This window comes from Galleria mellonella, unplaced genomic scaffold, assembly GCF_026898425.1.
Source record: "Galleria mellonella isolate WM207_F2 unplaced genomic scaffold, CSIRO_AGI_GalMel_v1 utg83, whole genome shotgun sequence".
NCBI lineage: Eukaryota > Metazoa > Arthropoda > Insecta > Lepidoptera > Pyralidae > Galleria > Galleria mellonella.
In genome coordinates this window covers 2,648,777-2,665,268 of record NW_026442162.1, presented here as the reverse complement: position 1 = coordinate 2,665,268, position 16,492 = coordinate 2,648,777, and the positions used below count along the sequence as shown (strand labels likewise).

The 16,492-nt window shown below is 33.7% G+C and overlaps 3 protein-coding genes across 3 annotated transcripts in view; 2 read left to right on the top strand and 1 right to left on the bottom strand.

Moving 5' to 3' along the window:
• The window catches only part of LOC113517112 (protein Wnt-1), a 30,313-nt gene extending 24,058 nt beyond the window's left edge, over nt 1-6,255 (top strand). Inside the window, exons 3-4 of the mRNA XM_026901692.3 lie at nt 1,941-2,239; nt 3,120-6,255. Coding sequence (XP_026757493.2) covers nt 1,941-2,239; nt 3,120-3,647 — 827 coding nt within the window. The 3' untranslated portion in view covers nt 3,648-6,255. The remainder of the gene's footprint in view (nt 1-1,940; nt 2,240-3,119) is intronic.
• Nucleotides 6,256-8,912: 2,657 nt separating this feature from the next.
• On the top strand, nt 8,913-15,616 carry LOC113516701 (uncharacterized). Its single transcript, XM_052901852.1, has 6 exons — nt 8,913-9,049; nt 10,305-10,520; nt 11,371-11,558; nt 13,482-13,623; nt 14,755-14,888; nt 15,098-15,616. The coding sequence occupies exons 1-6, from the start codon at nt 8,983-8,985 to the stop codon at nt 15,614-15,616; spliced, it is 1,266 nt and encodes a 421-aa protein (XP_052757812.1). The 5' UTR covers nt 8,913-8,982.
• Nucleotides 15,617-15,658: 42 nt separating this feature from the next.
• The window catches only part of LOC113516926 (protein Wnt-6), a 53,604-nt gene continuing 52,770 nt past the window's right edge, over nt 15,659-16,492 (bottom strand). Inside the window, exons 5-6 of the mRNA XM_026901430.3 lie at nt 16,349-16,489; nt 15,659-16,027 (exon numbers count right to left, since the gene is read on the bottom strand). Coding sequence (XP_026757231.1) covers nt 15,707-16,027; nt 16,349-16,489 — 462 coding nt within the window. The 3' untranslated portion in view covers nt 15,659-15,706. The remainder of the gene's footprint in view (nt 16,028-16,348; nt 16,490-16,492) is intronic.

Sequence of the window (16,492 nt, the reverse complement as noted above, 5' to 3'; positions counted from 1 at the left end):
TAAACCAGTAATTTTGATTTCACAACTAAACTCCTTAACCGATTTTAATAAAATTTCTATTCATATAAAAATAATCTTCGAAATCGGTTTATAACTAACAAACGTAAAAAAGGTTACAACCGAATTGAGAACCTCCTTCTTTTTCAAATCGGTTCAAAATTCAAAAATTGTTAGCATATATTAACGTTTAATTACATATAAACAGTAGGCTATGTCGTATACCGTATTAACCGACTGACATTACATTTGTTATTTACATGTGCACGTACTTCCTTTAATTGGCTAGCACCTATTCGTTATAGTTATTTAAAGAAAACGTTCCAACTCATTACGGAAGATAAATGCACCTCTCGGCGTCCGCTCGCATTCGTATCTGTGCCTTGAATTAATTTCGTTCGAGCATTGAATGATGGCGAAATTGACATTAAAAATCCCGGTCGAACGTCTCAAGTAATTGCTGAATAAAATACTTTTGTATAACATCCAAAAGCGAAACACAAAAAGCGAATCCCAAGCGGTTGCCGCTGTGTGCGCGCACAGTAATTTATATGCGTACACGATGACAAGTCAATAAAAAAATGATTTCATTTGCTTATTGAGTCTTTAATAATGCTGGCGCGGGATTCGCTCGGCCCGTTCCACATATTATTATTATAAATAACAACAAATACATGTTCTTATTATTTTTACATGCATACAGGGCTCCGTTTTTTTTTCCGATTACATTTTATTGTGGGCCGCGAGGTGGCCGGAAGCCCACCAAAGGCGCACGCGAGCCGCAATATATTTCTATGTGAATAGCGTTAACCGTTCAGGTGACATTTGATTACATGTTTATTAAGACGGTGTTAATTATACTTTTTATTTTCATTCGGATATTCATCGATTGCTATCGAAGTCAGCGGTTTTATGGCCCTCGAAGAATTCCATCATAACCTTGACGCCGCACGAGCGAAAGCTTAATGAGATGGCTTCCACTAACAATAGCTCTGTTATTAATACGTATTATGCCGTAAAATTACAATGTCTACGCACGCGAATTAATAACGAGATAATGTCCATACACGACAATCGAGAAAGTTTATGCACAGTTTTTTAATGAGTATACTAAAAGACGTTCATTATTCATCGATGTCCAGTTTTATCCGTTAATAATATCGTCCCACAGCGAGCTCGAATCTCGTAGACAATGAGTTGGTATGGTATTAATCGATAAAAGTACCAGGGCTATTAAATCGATATTAAGAGAGAGAATTCGATGCGCGCCGTACCACTTGTAATGATCAAATTTATAATCTCTCGGGTAGGTAAGAGGCACTTCTTTTATTTTCAATCATCGAGATATACCCTCTCTCTTTTAATTGTATTTTATGAGTATTTGATTCTAATGCTGGGCCATTAATTATTTATAGTATTCGATACGGGATGAGAGCATCGATTTATGCATTCGTCCGCTCGAGATGAATGAATGCGTGCAATGATTGGTTTATGTTCAAATATTTTGTTGTAAAATCACTGACTCCGCGGTGGGTCATATCCTTTTAACGACAGTCACAAAATTAATTTAATATCAAGTAGGTATTCAATATATTTTTAATTTTCTAAATTGAAAAATAACTACAAAGGAATTCAAAAAAATATTTGACAAAACCAATTCGCTAAAACATTGGGGTCCAAGCCCTCGCAATGCAATTCGTTGATGAGTTCGAATGTTTCGCGTATCGAAATTTAAATACCTACCAAACTTATTTGAGATGTTATGAGGTTTTTTGTCCTCGAACCCTAATAATAAAAGTTGATTAAAATATTGAACCTTTTGTTGGGACGTCGTAATTATTTGAATATAAAAATAACTAATCAGAATCTTCAAATATTTGAGTCATATAACATTAACTTGCCTGTAATATTTAAACACATAACATATATTTGTGTTGCCGTAGGTTGTCGTGAGACGGCGTTCATCTATGCTATAACGAGCGCCGGTGTAACGCATGCTGTCGCTCGTGCGTGTGCTGAAGGGTCCATCGAGTCTTGCACGTGCGATTACTCGCACGTCGATCGCGCCCCTCATCGCTCCCGTGCAGCTGCCGCAGCCAACGTTCGAGTTTGGAAATGGGGCGGTTGCAGTGACAACATCGGATTCGGCTTCAGATTCAGCAGAGAATTCGTCGACACCGGGGAAAGAGGAAAGACCCTTAGAGAAAAAATGAACCTGCACAACAATGAAGCGGGCAGAGCAGTAAGTTACAATTTATCTCACCCGACGATTGGCTCCTTTCATACTCATCCATCAATACCACTTATCCAATCGCCACTTAACAGTAGCACCTTATAAACATCCATTAAACAAAACAGCCATCGAGTCGACGGCCATTGTCAACGTTACGTGTTTACATTACCATTACGGGTGACGATCGATCGTCGGCCACTTGACATGTCGCTAAGTGTAATATTAATTATGCGTCAGACGGCTCGGCCCATCGCACAACGACTGCGCAACAGGCACCCATTCGTTGCGCTCGCGCATCTCCCTCCCACCGTACACCCACATTTGCATACTTACTGTCCGTTCCTTCCCAAAATCCATCAAAAAGGGACTGCAAGCGCCTCGAGCCACCCAGACGCATCATTAAGCCACGCGCTTAATTCCTGTCACGGCGAACGCACTGGGTGTCCATCTGATGAATATTCACAACATTCCATCGATTGTTTAACACATATTTGGACACTAGACTGTATAACATTACCAGATATCTACATGTGAATGAATAAATACCGTCGGGCACGTTCTCCGAAGCGCCTGCGCTTGGGGATAGGAAAATATTTACTGTCTCCAATCCTCACGTCATTTATCTACCTTCTAAGAATGATGAATGTCCCTAGAATATGATTTATGATCAGTCCACACGCGGTGACGACCGGCCCACCTCTTCACGATTTGTAACAATTTGCTCGATCGTGAGATGCGATCGATGGAGTACGCTTAAAAGATCATCGATCATTTGTATCGACGCTTATCGTAGGAATTTTAAGATATTTGGACATGACTAGGGACCTCCTTGTTCTTAAGTTTGAATAGTTTTGTCTATTTGATACTCATTGTTTTATTTTGTCTACAGCACGTGCAAACGGAAATGCGTCAGGAGTGCAAGTGTCATGGTATGTCCGGATCATGCACAGTAAAGACCTGTTGGATGAGATTGCCGAGTTTTCGGTCTGTGGGCGACGCACTGAAAGACCGTTTTGATGGTGCGTCACGAGTTATGATGCCCAATACAGATCTGGAAGTGCCAGCACAAAGCAACGATGCAGTCCCACACAGAGTACCGAGAAAAGATCGCTACAAATTCAAACTAAGGCCACATAATCCTGACCACAAATATCCAGGGAACAAAGATCTTGTATATCTGGAGTCGTCACCGGGATTCTGTGAAAAAAACCCGAGGCTCGGCATTCCCGGTACTCATGGGCGTGCCTGCAATGACACTAGCATCGGCGTCGACGGATGCGACCTCATGTGCTGTGGTCGGGGTTACAAAACAGAGACTATATTTGTAGTGGAACGTTGCAATTGTACCTTCCACTGGTGTTGTGAAGTCAAATGTAAAACGTGTCGCACAGAAAAAGTGGTTCACACGTGTTTATAGGCGTCCATGAGATACTAATGACTAGTACACTTATATTCAATAACTCTACTTACACGAGTGTGGAACGGTTGTGATTGTGACTTAGGAGAGAGTGCAGTAGACCTGTTTAAGTACTCGAGGGCAGATAACGGACCTTGTATATAATCACGTCTCTTTTTCATCTATCGAAGTAGTCGAAATCGTATTTCATGTTGACTAATGTATATAGCTCTGTATCACTGTTTATTTCTTCTTTACATACGATAATTGATGCGACGTGAAATTAAAATAAGCTACTCGTTCCGATAATTTATTTGGCTATTAAGTGCGAACATGTGATCTAGTAACGTTATTTTCTTTTTTATGGACACTGACGTTAGGAAATTAATGAGACCAGATTAACGACGATTTATTTCATGCAGTTTGTCATCCTTATTTTTATTATTGGAATTTGGTTCATTGGTTTCCTTACGCCCAGTTATATACCTAATTAAATTTTAGATATCACTACACGCGGTAAATTAAACCAAGTGGAAATATTATGCGAATGCTTAGGACAACTTTGACTGGTATTTCTTAATATCATTTTCAAAGTTTATATCCAAGTTATGAAGGAGTAATCCCTTGTAACGATAGTAATAATCATATGGATTTTATAAATGCTTTCTATTTTATAGATATCCGCGTCTGGTGCGACGACGCATAACTGTTTTGAGATTCAAGAGCGAAATTATCTTGTAATTATAATTTCATATTATAATTAAGCCGGTTAATGGAATTTGTGGCTTAACAGCATTTGCATAAAGTATCTTCTTGGGTGTCCGCGATCGGAGGTTGCGCTCGGGCTTATCAGTGAGTAAGTAGCGCCATCGTAAAAGTGTCCTACATTACGAGATAAACGCTCCCGAGAATTTTAATTAAATATTAAACGAATTAAATAATCAGTATTATATGTATTATATTTGTATGCGTGTCGCGTCTGATATTTCGAAGATAAAGGTGCACGCAAGACCACTTGACGCTTGTTATATAGTGTTATACAATTTACACATATTGCTTGTTCATGTAAATTACTATAATTATAGTTAAAATGCATGTTACTGTGGTAACTTTGTATTTGCCATTTTTGTGCTATTCTCTAAGTGGTAACTTTGAGAGGAAACTATAAGCAGAGTTTGTTTTCAATCTCTGTCTCTTTAGACAAGTGCAAATAACTCAAGAGATAGAAAGAGACAGTGACGCCTGGTGTATTGTTCTTTCTTGTAAGGTGATACGTATTATATCCCGTTCGCCATTTGTCTAAAGACGCTAATTCTCAAAATACCAACTTTTTTACAGAATTAATTTATTATAGTTAAAAAACAATTCGTGAATTCTTTAAAAGTCCTTTTTAGTGAATAATTGACAATAAATAACTATTACCTGAACAATATAGTCAAAATTCAAAAGACGTAAATTCTATTTCGATGCATGCGTTTTAATCGAGATATGAATTAATTGAAATTCCGTTCGATAATTATTAAATAACAGCTCAATTAGACATTAATCAAAATTAACATTGACTCATTTTAATATAACTATTTTCTGGATGGTTCTGTTTTATACTAATATATTCTGACAATCAAAATTAGACCGTTTGCCATAAAATATAAAAGCTTTATTAAATGTAAATGTACACATATATCAACGTGAATGATACTTCATATGTGATATAAACATAGTTTTAGCTTGTAAGTAGGTATTGATATAGGGCTTGTCCTAATGAGCTTGTATGATATAGGCACGGCAGTGAATTATATAACAAATACGTGTGTTTTATATAAAAAAAAAATATTTATTGAAAACTTGTTTTAATTTATTTTATTTTACTTTAAAACACGTACCTTTTAAAGTGAAATAACATGGTAGTTATAGTAAGAAATCCGATGTTAAAACAATCGGTGTTTTTAAAGCAGGTATTTGTGTACTTATCTATATTTAAATATTGCTTGTAATTATGGGATCTCTGTACATAGACTTACCTAATGGTAAAAATATAACTCAGTGACAGAGTGTAAGTACCGAGGAACTGATGAAGCGTCGGATTTTAAAAGACTGAAATATTTTTTTTAATATTTGTAGTTATAATATCCATCATTGGATTTATACCTAGGTACAGCCTTTATTTGGAGTTTTAGAATGAGAACAAATGTGATAAAAAGTATTTTAATGTTATTTAAAGCCAGTTCATAAGTTTCCGAAAAGGTTTGGGTGCCATTTTTTTTAATATTTCTTTTTACATCTGACAGTTGTGTTCTTTTTAAACAAAATTATTTCCATGTACCAATCAAATTGTCGATATGAAATTAATTTTACGCATGTAAATATTATCATTAATTAATAATGTTATAAGTTATTTATGTGAATGTAGCATTTTAATATGTTAATATTAGGTAAACAATACGAATGAAATCAGCTGAACTTATCTGAATCTCAAACTTGTTGTGTATAAATTTTATGTACCTTTTTGAAATATATTTCGTCCATTGACCGCGTTTGGGGTTGACACATTATTATGATATTGGTTGTACATTAGCAGTACCTATTTATAATTAAAAATATTTGATTAGTTGTTACTAAAAATACAAAATTGATCGAAAATGTTCACTCGTTTTATTTGTCTCCATTCCTTTGTTGAAATGACTACACGAAACGGCAACATGACTGTGTTTTTTGTGTGTATATTACAGGACATCTTTATAAAAATAATTATTAATCTATTCTCATATTTTTTTGCAATACATTTTAAGTAACATCCTATATTAATTATATATAATAATATATTTAATATATAATATTATATATAATAATATATTTGTTCTACCTTTGATGTTGAATTCACGAAACACACGAAAAGGGTCCCACCAAGAATATTATTATGTAGCCGTTTCCCGCGGTGTTATCCGCTTCTAATTATGTAGTTCTCGTATATAATTCCCATTGAAACCCTTCATGAATCCGTTTTTATATTGTATTATATATTTAAATTATAATTATGTACCTAATACCTTCATAAAGCTTCAACCAATTCAATTAATCGGTTATTTTATAGCATTTTATATGTGATTCTTTAGATTAATATAACCTTTTTAATCATGAACTGACTGAAATAAAATAAACTCTAACTGTTAAGTGGAACGAACCACAATGCATTAGTGAAAACTGCATTTAAATCGGTTGAGCCGTTTCTGAGATTAGCTTGCACAAACGTAGAAACAAACATACTAATGAAAAGAAAAAAAATTTTAAAATTTACATTATTTTGGTTTCTATTCCGTTCATAAAGCCCCTTTTCTTATATATCTTCCATGTACAAATAACGACCAGTTACGATTTTATTATATGTATTGATTGATACAATTCATACATGAGAGGTAATATGAGTCAAAACAATATTTTAAAAATTTTTGTTTCTCTGACTGTCTGTATGTTTGTTCCGACATCACGCAAAAATTACTACTTTAAATTGGATATGATCTCCACACCTGTATTTATGAGGATCTAAATTATAATTTGATGTATATTTTAATACCCAATCTAGAAGTGGTTACCTATTTATAAAAATCTACGAACGAATTTGCAGGCAAACATAATCAGTATTAAATATGCCTGCGACTTAATATATAATATATAATAAATAACATAAATAAGGATTCTATCAACTCCTTATGATTATGAGTTATATTCATGAATATAAGTAAGAATTACCTAAAAAAACTTATGACATTTTTTTAAATAAATTTATTTTTTCTCTATTCTTTTCTTATGCTTTTCCATTGTATATTTTGCTTCAATCATTAGGTATTTTTCTGCCTTAATTTCTTTTATCTGCTATTCTAATTAATCATTATTATAGTTGTATATTATATATATAAGTATATAGTACCTACCTACCTACCTACTTAATTTTCTGCTTGTCTCATGGTTGACTGGAAGAGAACGCCAGTAGGTGTTAAGTTCGCTATATGTACACTTACTTGTATTATATTATAATGAATTGATGTTTAAATAAATAAATAAATTACGAGTTTCTTAAATAAAGAACGAAGCACACTTTCGCGCACTTACCAAACAAAACACATCGCAATGTAAATCAAGACTTTCACATTGCCAACTGTATGACAAAGTATCATCTCGAAATATACGAGACAGTAACATCTCCATTAGACGTTTATCTGTCTGTATTTCGTGTCGACCGTACTTTACGGCCACTATTAAGTATCGAGAGACTATTGCTATTCATCACCCATCTCGCTCGCACTAAAGAGGAAACATATTATACTTTTTCATTCGCAATTCGATACGTAATCGGCCGTGCAGTAACAACCCCCGAGATGTCCACCGCTCGATATATGACGATGTTTCCATTTCGTTATTTATGCCTGTACACTACGCAATGCAACTGTCATAATCTCCGCCATTTTGTTTTATTGCGAACGCAACCGTTGAGGTTGGTTTTGATAGCGCGCAATTTTCTGAAACAACTTTATTTTCTAACAAAGGCCTTGTTGTTTGATGGAAAAGAATCTTGTTGTGTGGTTCTTAAAGTTCAATTTCGTGTGCGGTTGCGACTTGAAAGTGAAAAGTCAATCGGTGTTGGTGGTCGCCCGAACCCCGAGGCACGTTCCCACGAGTATCGTGCACGTTGGAAAATTTATGTTTATGAACTGAGAAATCTGTCATAAGGGATACGAATGGCGTGGCTGAATCTGAAATAGCGTGAATAATTTTTCACGCGAGAGGATTTTTGCATATTACAAGCGCATTGCAACATTCCTTGGCGATGCACACGCAGAATGTCAATACAGATAAAAAACAAGTCTCCGTGGAATCACGTGAATGACGAAAATACCATTCCCGTAAAATCCTGTCTCATACTGTTGTAGAAATGTTAAATTGTCCTTTAAAACATTTTTCTAAAGAGAAACTTTATAAGAAGTGGTGTGTACCTTGGTATATTTGCTCGTTCGTTAATAGTGTCAATATTAGTATAGTCCATTTTGATTAGTATAGTCCATTTTGATTAGTATAGTCCATTTTGATTAGTATAGTTCATTTTGATTTTTCATTATTATTATTATTTTTTATTTAATTATTTATTAAATAACTGATTTCACATTTACCTATAATATTAGTAAGGATTAAGTATTAACAATATTTTTTTTATAGAATGAATCAAATATTAACTTTTATATAATCTATGCGCTTATCAATATTGCCATATAGTTATTGAATACAATTACTATTTGCATTTACGTATATATTGCTCAGCTATAAATATTGTAATAAACTACTTATTTCAATATTCTCTTACAAGATGTTGAATACTTCGACACGAAATTCTATATATATTATGTGTATTTTACTCGTCATGTGTCCAAAAAGTTAGTCAATAATTTAATAAAATATTTATTTTCGTCATCTCTTCGTGATGAGTGATTTCTTAGAAGTCGGTTACCCTTAAAAACAGATCATCGACAATTGATGGTGTTAAAAGTTTGACATACGCGTATGTCCATACGTAGACTAAAATTTTTACGAGAACGCTAATGGTGAAGTTTGATGGGTTTGAAGATTTTGTAATTAAATATATTTTTAAGGTTATCAAAAACAGGTTGCTATGAAAAATAAGATACATATTTGTTATATTCGCAGCAATTGTTTGTAATAGTATAAATCGGGTACCTAAATCCATGTATATCTAATGCATGTATTTAGGTACCTGCCGTTATTTTTATTCAAACATACTATTTCTCTGTTTACTGTCTGTTAGATGTTATGTTATTATTAATAATGAATATTATTATACTGGTTTTCATTTGCGACTTCGTTTACGTGACTAGGTTAAAAAGTAGTAAGTTTGTAAGCACGTATTATATTATGAAGCCATCTCCATCTCATACATTACGTGTATACCAAGTTTCATAGTGATTGGTTAAGCCATTGAGGTGTTAAGAGGAAATAAACAAACAAACAAACTTACTTTTTTGTAACTAGCTGATCTAAGTTGTCTGCTAATTTTATATTTTTGCTAATTTATTATTCTTTCATATTTATCATATGCACGAACTGTCAAACGCGCAAAATTTAAATAGTCGTTAAGTTTTCTGAAATTTTCAAATCTGCTGTGCAATTTTCTTAGTTTTACGTTCAGTTAGTACCTTCAAAGTATAATCATATCAGTCTTTAACTGCTGCACATAAGCCTCCCCCTTGAGAGGGTTTTGCCAGTAGTTGCCACGCTTGGCAGGCAGATTAACAACCGCAGTTAGGCTTTGGAGATGTTTTAAAAGGGATGCTGCTACTCATCCTTTGCTTTCCTTTAGTCGCCTCTTACGACACCCACAACAAAGGAAGGGGTAGCCTGTTCTATGCAGGGACCTATACGGCTATTGTATGTGCTAAGTTGCCATTCCTGTGGACTCCGGTGTTATTCCTCTGTACCCAATTTTTGACAATTGCTTCCACTTCATCCGAAAGTCTTCTTAAGAGGACGTACGGTGCTTTGCTTCACAGCGTGTGGCAGAGGTATAATTCGGTGTATTTAGAGTTTTTCTGTGTGGTAGAATTCGGAATGAGAATTTTTTTAGATCAACGTCTTCATTGAAAAAACATATTAATTATATTATTTTTGTCAAAGGAAGTCATGTGCTGGCTACGCAGAATGAAGCTACCTTTCTTCCAAAATTAAATTTTCCGTCTAATTGGGCTAAAAAAGCACTTAAACACGAAGGAAATACTATAAACAATTTAAAGTCCATTGAACCTGGGTTCGATTTTACTGAAGAGGAAATGGTGAGGTTGAAAATTTGGCCAGACGCAATTATACCTTACTACATTGATAATTTATCTTTCGGTATGTATTGTCATGATTTTATAATAATACATAAATACCACTAAATGTATTACCATCTAGTCTTAAACTACTTAAAGTACTTTTTAATAAAATATATACATATCATACATAGAAAATACCATGTCATGTCACACTCATGAATATAAACGTTTATATTGTGTATGAATCGAACCCGCGACCACTGGAGGGTAAGGCGGTGCATAAAACCATTACACCATCAAGGTCATGAAATATTAATCAATATGAGATGATAAAATGTATAATCTAAGAAATAATTCTTGTAAGAGGCAATTACAGTGGTACTTTGCATTTTTGTTGTATTTTTTTAAGAGAGGGACTGGCTGAAAATCGGCGCTGTGCTGTTGTTCACATTACGCTGGGACACTCACAGCATCAGTTGAGCCGGTTCCTTTTGCCTATTATAGGACACTTCTTGTATATTTTCTATATTTTCTATTGTGATTGTATGTTTACTGGCAATAAATGTTTTCTATTCTATTTTATTCTAAAATGAATCATAAACATCTCAGCCTCTATTTGATCACGGCTGAACATAGGCCTTCCTCATAATTTTCTATAATCAACGGTCCTGAACCACCTTTTGGTAAAATGAATCATGCGTTTAGTAATTTTACAATTCACTATGCTTTGTTTTATTATTTTGTTAATTCTCTTTGTGATTAATAGGGTTTCATTTTGTGCTAATTTTATCATGATTGAATTTTTTTTTTGCTGAGCAAAATCCTAATTATTAGCATTGCTATGCTTTATTTTGATATCTTCTTAGGTCTGATTACATTTTTATAAGTCGATAGCACTAAAATAATAATCAAATTTTTTTCTTAACAAGATAAAGTACTGCGGGACAGAATACGAGCTTACCTAGAACTGGTCTCCGGTCTGTCGGGATTACATTTTTTGGAGTTGCCAACACCACCCGAAGACACTAAAACTCGCTGGGTTTTCTTTATCAATCGTCGAGGACAGCTTACTTGTGGTGATCATACAATAAAAGAGTTCACAAATGAAGGAGTTCAGGTTAATAACTTCATATAATTATTCTTTTTTTTTTATCACCAGGAAACTTTTTTACCGGAAGGTCCATTTTAATCCAGTTTTGTTTCCTTTACTGTGTTTTTTTCTTAATAGCTGATTGTAGAATGGTTATTTTATGTATGGCAATAGAATGGTATGTTGTACGCTGGCGGAGCACCAATGAGGGATGATAGGGGAGGATAAAGCAGGTCAGTTGGCCCACCGTGATGAATTCAACAAAAATTATTCACATTATTTCTAGGGGAACCCGCGTAAAGGTCAATCTGTTAAGGTATATTGCTAGCAATGGAGCTGTTAGACTATTGGACCTCATTACTAACAATACCTCAACCTACCAACCCCACCCTTCAATTATGGAATAGTAACTCCGTTTGCGCTATCAATATACGCCAGCGGAATGTTAGCTCTTAGCTGTGCTTGTAGGACTGTATTTCGATTTGAAGGATAAAATATGCAATTAAATTATAAGGCACGGATATATAGTATCGTAGTTCTCATGTATGGCAACATATAAAAGATAAAATAGGCTTCTGTCATATCTATGGTGCTATATTCATGTCTATTAGTGACTGTTAGCACTTCCCATCAGGTGGATTATCAGCTTTTTTGCCTATTTAAAAATAATACGACAGCCATCTTGGATATTGCAGTGTATTTTTTTTTATGGGTAAAAATGGAATGGTAACCCCGCCTGCGCTAACGGGATACGCTGGCGGAGTACCAGTGAAGGGTGATAGATGAGAAAGAAAACAGGCCAGTTAGCCCATCATGATGAATTCATCAGGAATTAACCATGATAGTTTCCAGGAGGAACCGCGAGGAGGTCGACCTGGTTGGGTATATTGCTAGCAATGGGATTCTCAGTCTCCATTACTAACAATCCCTTTCCCCCCATTGAAGTGTATTCGATGATATTAGTAGTATTTTTCATGTTTATAGGTGACAATTACCACTTTCCATCAAATGGGCCGTCAGCAACGTGTACAGTTTAAAATATTTTTCGTATATTTAACTATATATACGGTCTTTGACTATCAGGTTACAAAGATATTTATAGCTTTACCAGAATAAACACACTTTGCATACATATGTCCTACTGCTTGTTTATTCTTTTCGAATGATGTTTAACTTTCAACATTATTATAGTTTTCTCCTCAGTCTAAAAGAATTTTACTTCTGTTTCTCAAATAAAGTAAGTGTCTGTAGTGTTACAAATAATTTTATAGTTCTTTTTTTAATAAAGAATTTTAAAATTATGCATATTGGGTTTAACATTTTAATGATACTATCTTTATACGATGCAGTTTATGTTTTATGTTTACTTTATTATAGAAAAAGACTCAGTTTCGAAAATATTATTACAGACTAATGTATTCTAAATATTGAATATAACCACGCACACACACACACATATACACACACGCCACAAACTAAAGTTCCATCCCAACCATCTGGATTTTTCAAGACCCTTTCTTCCACGCACAACCACTCTTTGGAATTAACTTCCTGTAGCAGTATTTCCAAACTGATACGATATTCAAGAAAAGAGCACATTCCTTTTTAAATGGCCGGCAGCACAGTTGCAATGTCTCTGATGTTGCGAGTGATCATGGGCGGCGGCTGTCACTTACCAACAGAGGAGCCGCATGCTCGTTTGTCCCCTGTGTTATATATATATATATATATGGGATTTCATTATAATCGGTCGAGTAGTTTTGGAGATTACTATGAACGAACACCGTGACATGGAATTTTATATATTAAGATAAGCACAGTGATAAAAAGACATAGATACCTACTGTAAAGTAAATCTAAACGTTGCCGTTATAACTGTCTATTCATACCTTTGATTATCCTGCAGTACTTATTATTTTAAATTAAGTTATTTCTATGTTATTTGAACAGAAAGTAATACTAGGTTATGATTGTATGTGTCCTGGTGGAGAGATAGGGGACATCGTACTAGCACTGGCCGGAGTACCGCCGCAACACAATGCTCCAAACCGCGATGAATTTATTACAGTAGTTATGGAAAATATTATCCCAGGTAATCTCTATTTATAAGCTTTTATTTAACTCGCAATGAATGTTAGTTAGTTTCTTTGTTGAGGTAAAATGTTACAAAAGAATTAGAACCATTTCTTGGCGTCCGATTATGCTGAAATTTTTCGCCTTCAGTTTTAGGGATAATTCGATAAAATTTAATATTGTAATACTCTCAAAATGGCCGTCACCACATTATGGCGAAATTTCATGGACTTGAACATTAACGAGAAATAAATTAGTTATTTATCCATATGATGAAGGGTTAAGAATACATTGAGATTCTCTATACGATGTAATCTATATATATGATTTGTTATAAGAAGTATTTATTAAAACAAAATACAATGTACCAGTCTGTGAGAAGAAACACGAAAGATGCCACGATGCCTCATAAGCTTATTAATTGTAAGCTATACCTTCCTTTTATGTAGAAACACCTATGCCCAGTAGTGGAAAATTAGTAAACAGTTGAACTAAGTTTACTTTCTTTTACAATATAATAACTAAACTAAAAATAAATATCTATTTTTAAGAGGTCAACCAAATTGAGTTAACACTTTGCAATTAAATATTTAAAACTCATCTCAAATTTCGTAGTTTTTTAAATTAAATATCATGTTATTTTGATTTTATAAATGTAAAAACTTTAAAATAATTTGGATATCAGATACTCATTATATTTTACATACAAGCAATAACTGGTCAATAGATCGAGATAATTTTGAATCTGAATATTAAAAAAAAATTACGACCTAGACGCGCGCTTATCTACGAGTTGGACGTTGGAAATACCTATATTAAATAAACATTTTGAAAATAAAAATACGGTTGTTATAAAACACGTATATTTTACACGTTTCAACAATATTAACCTTATTAATTATGTACATTACTATAATTGATGACTTATAAACAAATTAATATGTAAATAGATATAATTACGTAGATTAATTACCTGTTTGCTTGAATTGTGTGGTAATTCAGAGTTCATGTTTCTTTACTAATCTACCCCTAATCTAATTTATAAATGTTCAAATTCGATTTTATGACTGAATATTAGCCTATACATGCATTTTATTTTTATTATATTACATAATAGATATAGTTTAGCATTAAACATTTCTGTTTTTAGAGAAGAAGTATTTATTTGAAGCAGTGAAGGACAATGAGTGGTTGTTTCACGGACTAGATTATGATTTCTCCAGCGCTGGACATTATAACTTTCATAAATACACTACAAATGGTTCAGCGACTATTAGTCCTAAAGTAATAAATATTTTTATAGTAAATATTTAATACATTCTTATATTTTCGCGGTAATATTTTATATTACATTGTGAATTAATTACAATTTCATGTCTTAAATCCACGTGCTTTATATTAAACTAATTAATCATAGTATCAAAATGTTTATTTTTACATATCAAAGTGGCATCTAAATCGTTTATAATGGTAAATTTATTTCAAATTTGCAGACATATATACCTACTCTAATTGTCGGTGAAGGAGATGGTTTAAGCAATACAGACATTTTAAAAATAAGGATGATGTACAACTATATCTCTAAAAAGAAGTCCAGTCGTGCAAGAGCACCAGACTGTGTCAAAATATTTGAACCAGGAACAAATTTTAGTAATTACCAACCAAATAACGCTAATTACCAACAACCCAGAAAGAAGCCCAATCAATTTTTAGGTCTCCCTGATGATGATAAAAGAGATAATAACAGTGATAGTAATGAAATAAGTAATGAGAGAAACAATGAAAATGAGCCTAATCAGGAAACGAACGATGAAGGCGATAAGGAAAAAGGTGAAGATAATAGCGATTCAAAGATACAAGGTGAAAAATTTAAGCTAGCAACTAAACTAACTTACAAAAAAGGCCGTGTAAAATCAAGAATTTTAGATCCTCTCAGTTACTTGTCAGATTACCAAACAGATCAAGATCGTCGATCTGCATATCGTCATAAATTGAAAAACCTCGCAAAATAAGGAAGCCAGTAAAGTTGCGAAGATATCAATAAATATACAAAATATAATTAGTAGTTTAATATTTAAACATTTATTACATTGTTTATCACATTAAAGACACTTTTGTATGTCTCGCTTCACATAACATGTGTCACATATTACTTCGCAACACCATTTGAATTGACAATTACAATTCTCAGTCTCTTTGACCGTCGTATGCTTATATCCTCTTCTGCAGCAGAGCTGATCACAACTATCAGTTCCTGCAGAGCTGACATTGCATTGGCGTCCCTCAGTTCCAAGAGATCCAGTCTTCATATTTGGGGTACAGAAGTCTGGAGATTCTTCGGAATAGATTATGTCTCTTTTGCCAGGCCTTTTTATGCTTGGGCTTTCTGGCATGAAACTGCCGCCATCGTTGCTCGCGATAACCTGTTTATATACAATTCGTAAGCACGTACTTAATTTCCTATAGGTAAGTATTTTTAACACTAGAAACTCATAAAATCTTGTGTCATTTTTGATAACTATGACAGTAAGTACTAGCACATCTTGTATTATGAATTTAAAATCTTTAGATCTATATTTTAAAACTTTCAAATTAAAGTAACTTATATATAATATCATGAGATTAAAATTGGGTATTGCATTCTGCAATCATCGAGATAAACAAAGAGAGAGAGAGAGACAGAATTTTTTTTATCCATGGCAAATTCAACTATATTTCAAATAAAATTAAATTGTATATTTTACCTTCGCAGCACCTTCGAATCTATCTCGTAGCTTATCGCCGACTTCCCTGAAAGTGGGCATCCTCCACCAACATGTTCTTAGCATACAAGAACCTGACACTCCGTGGCATTTACACTCTATTCTCATGTTATTTTTGATTGCCTG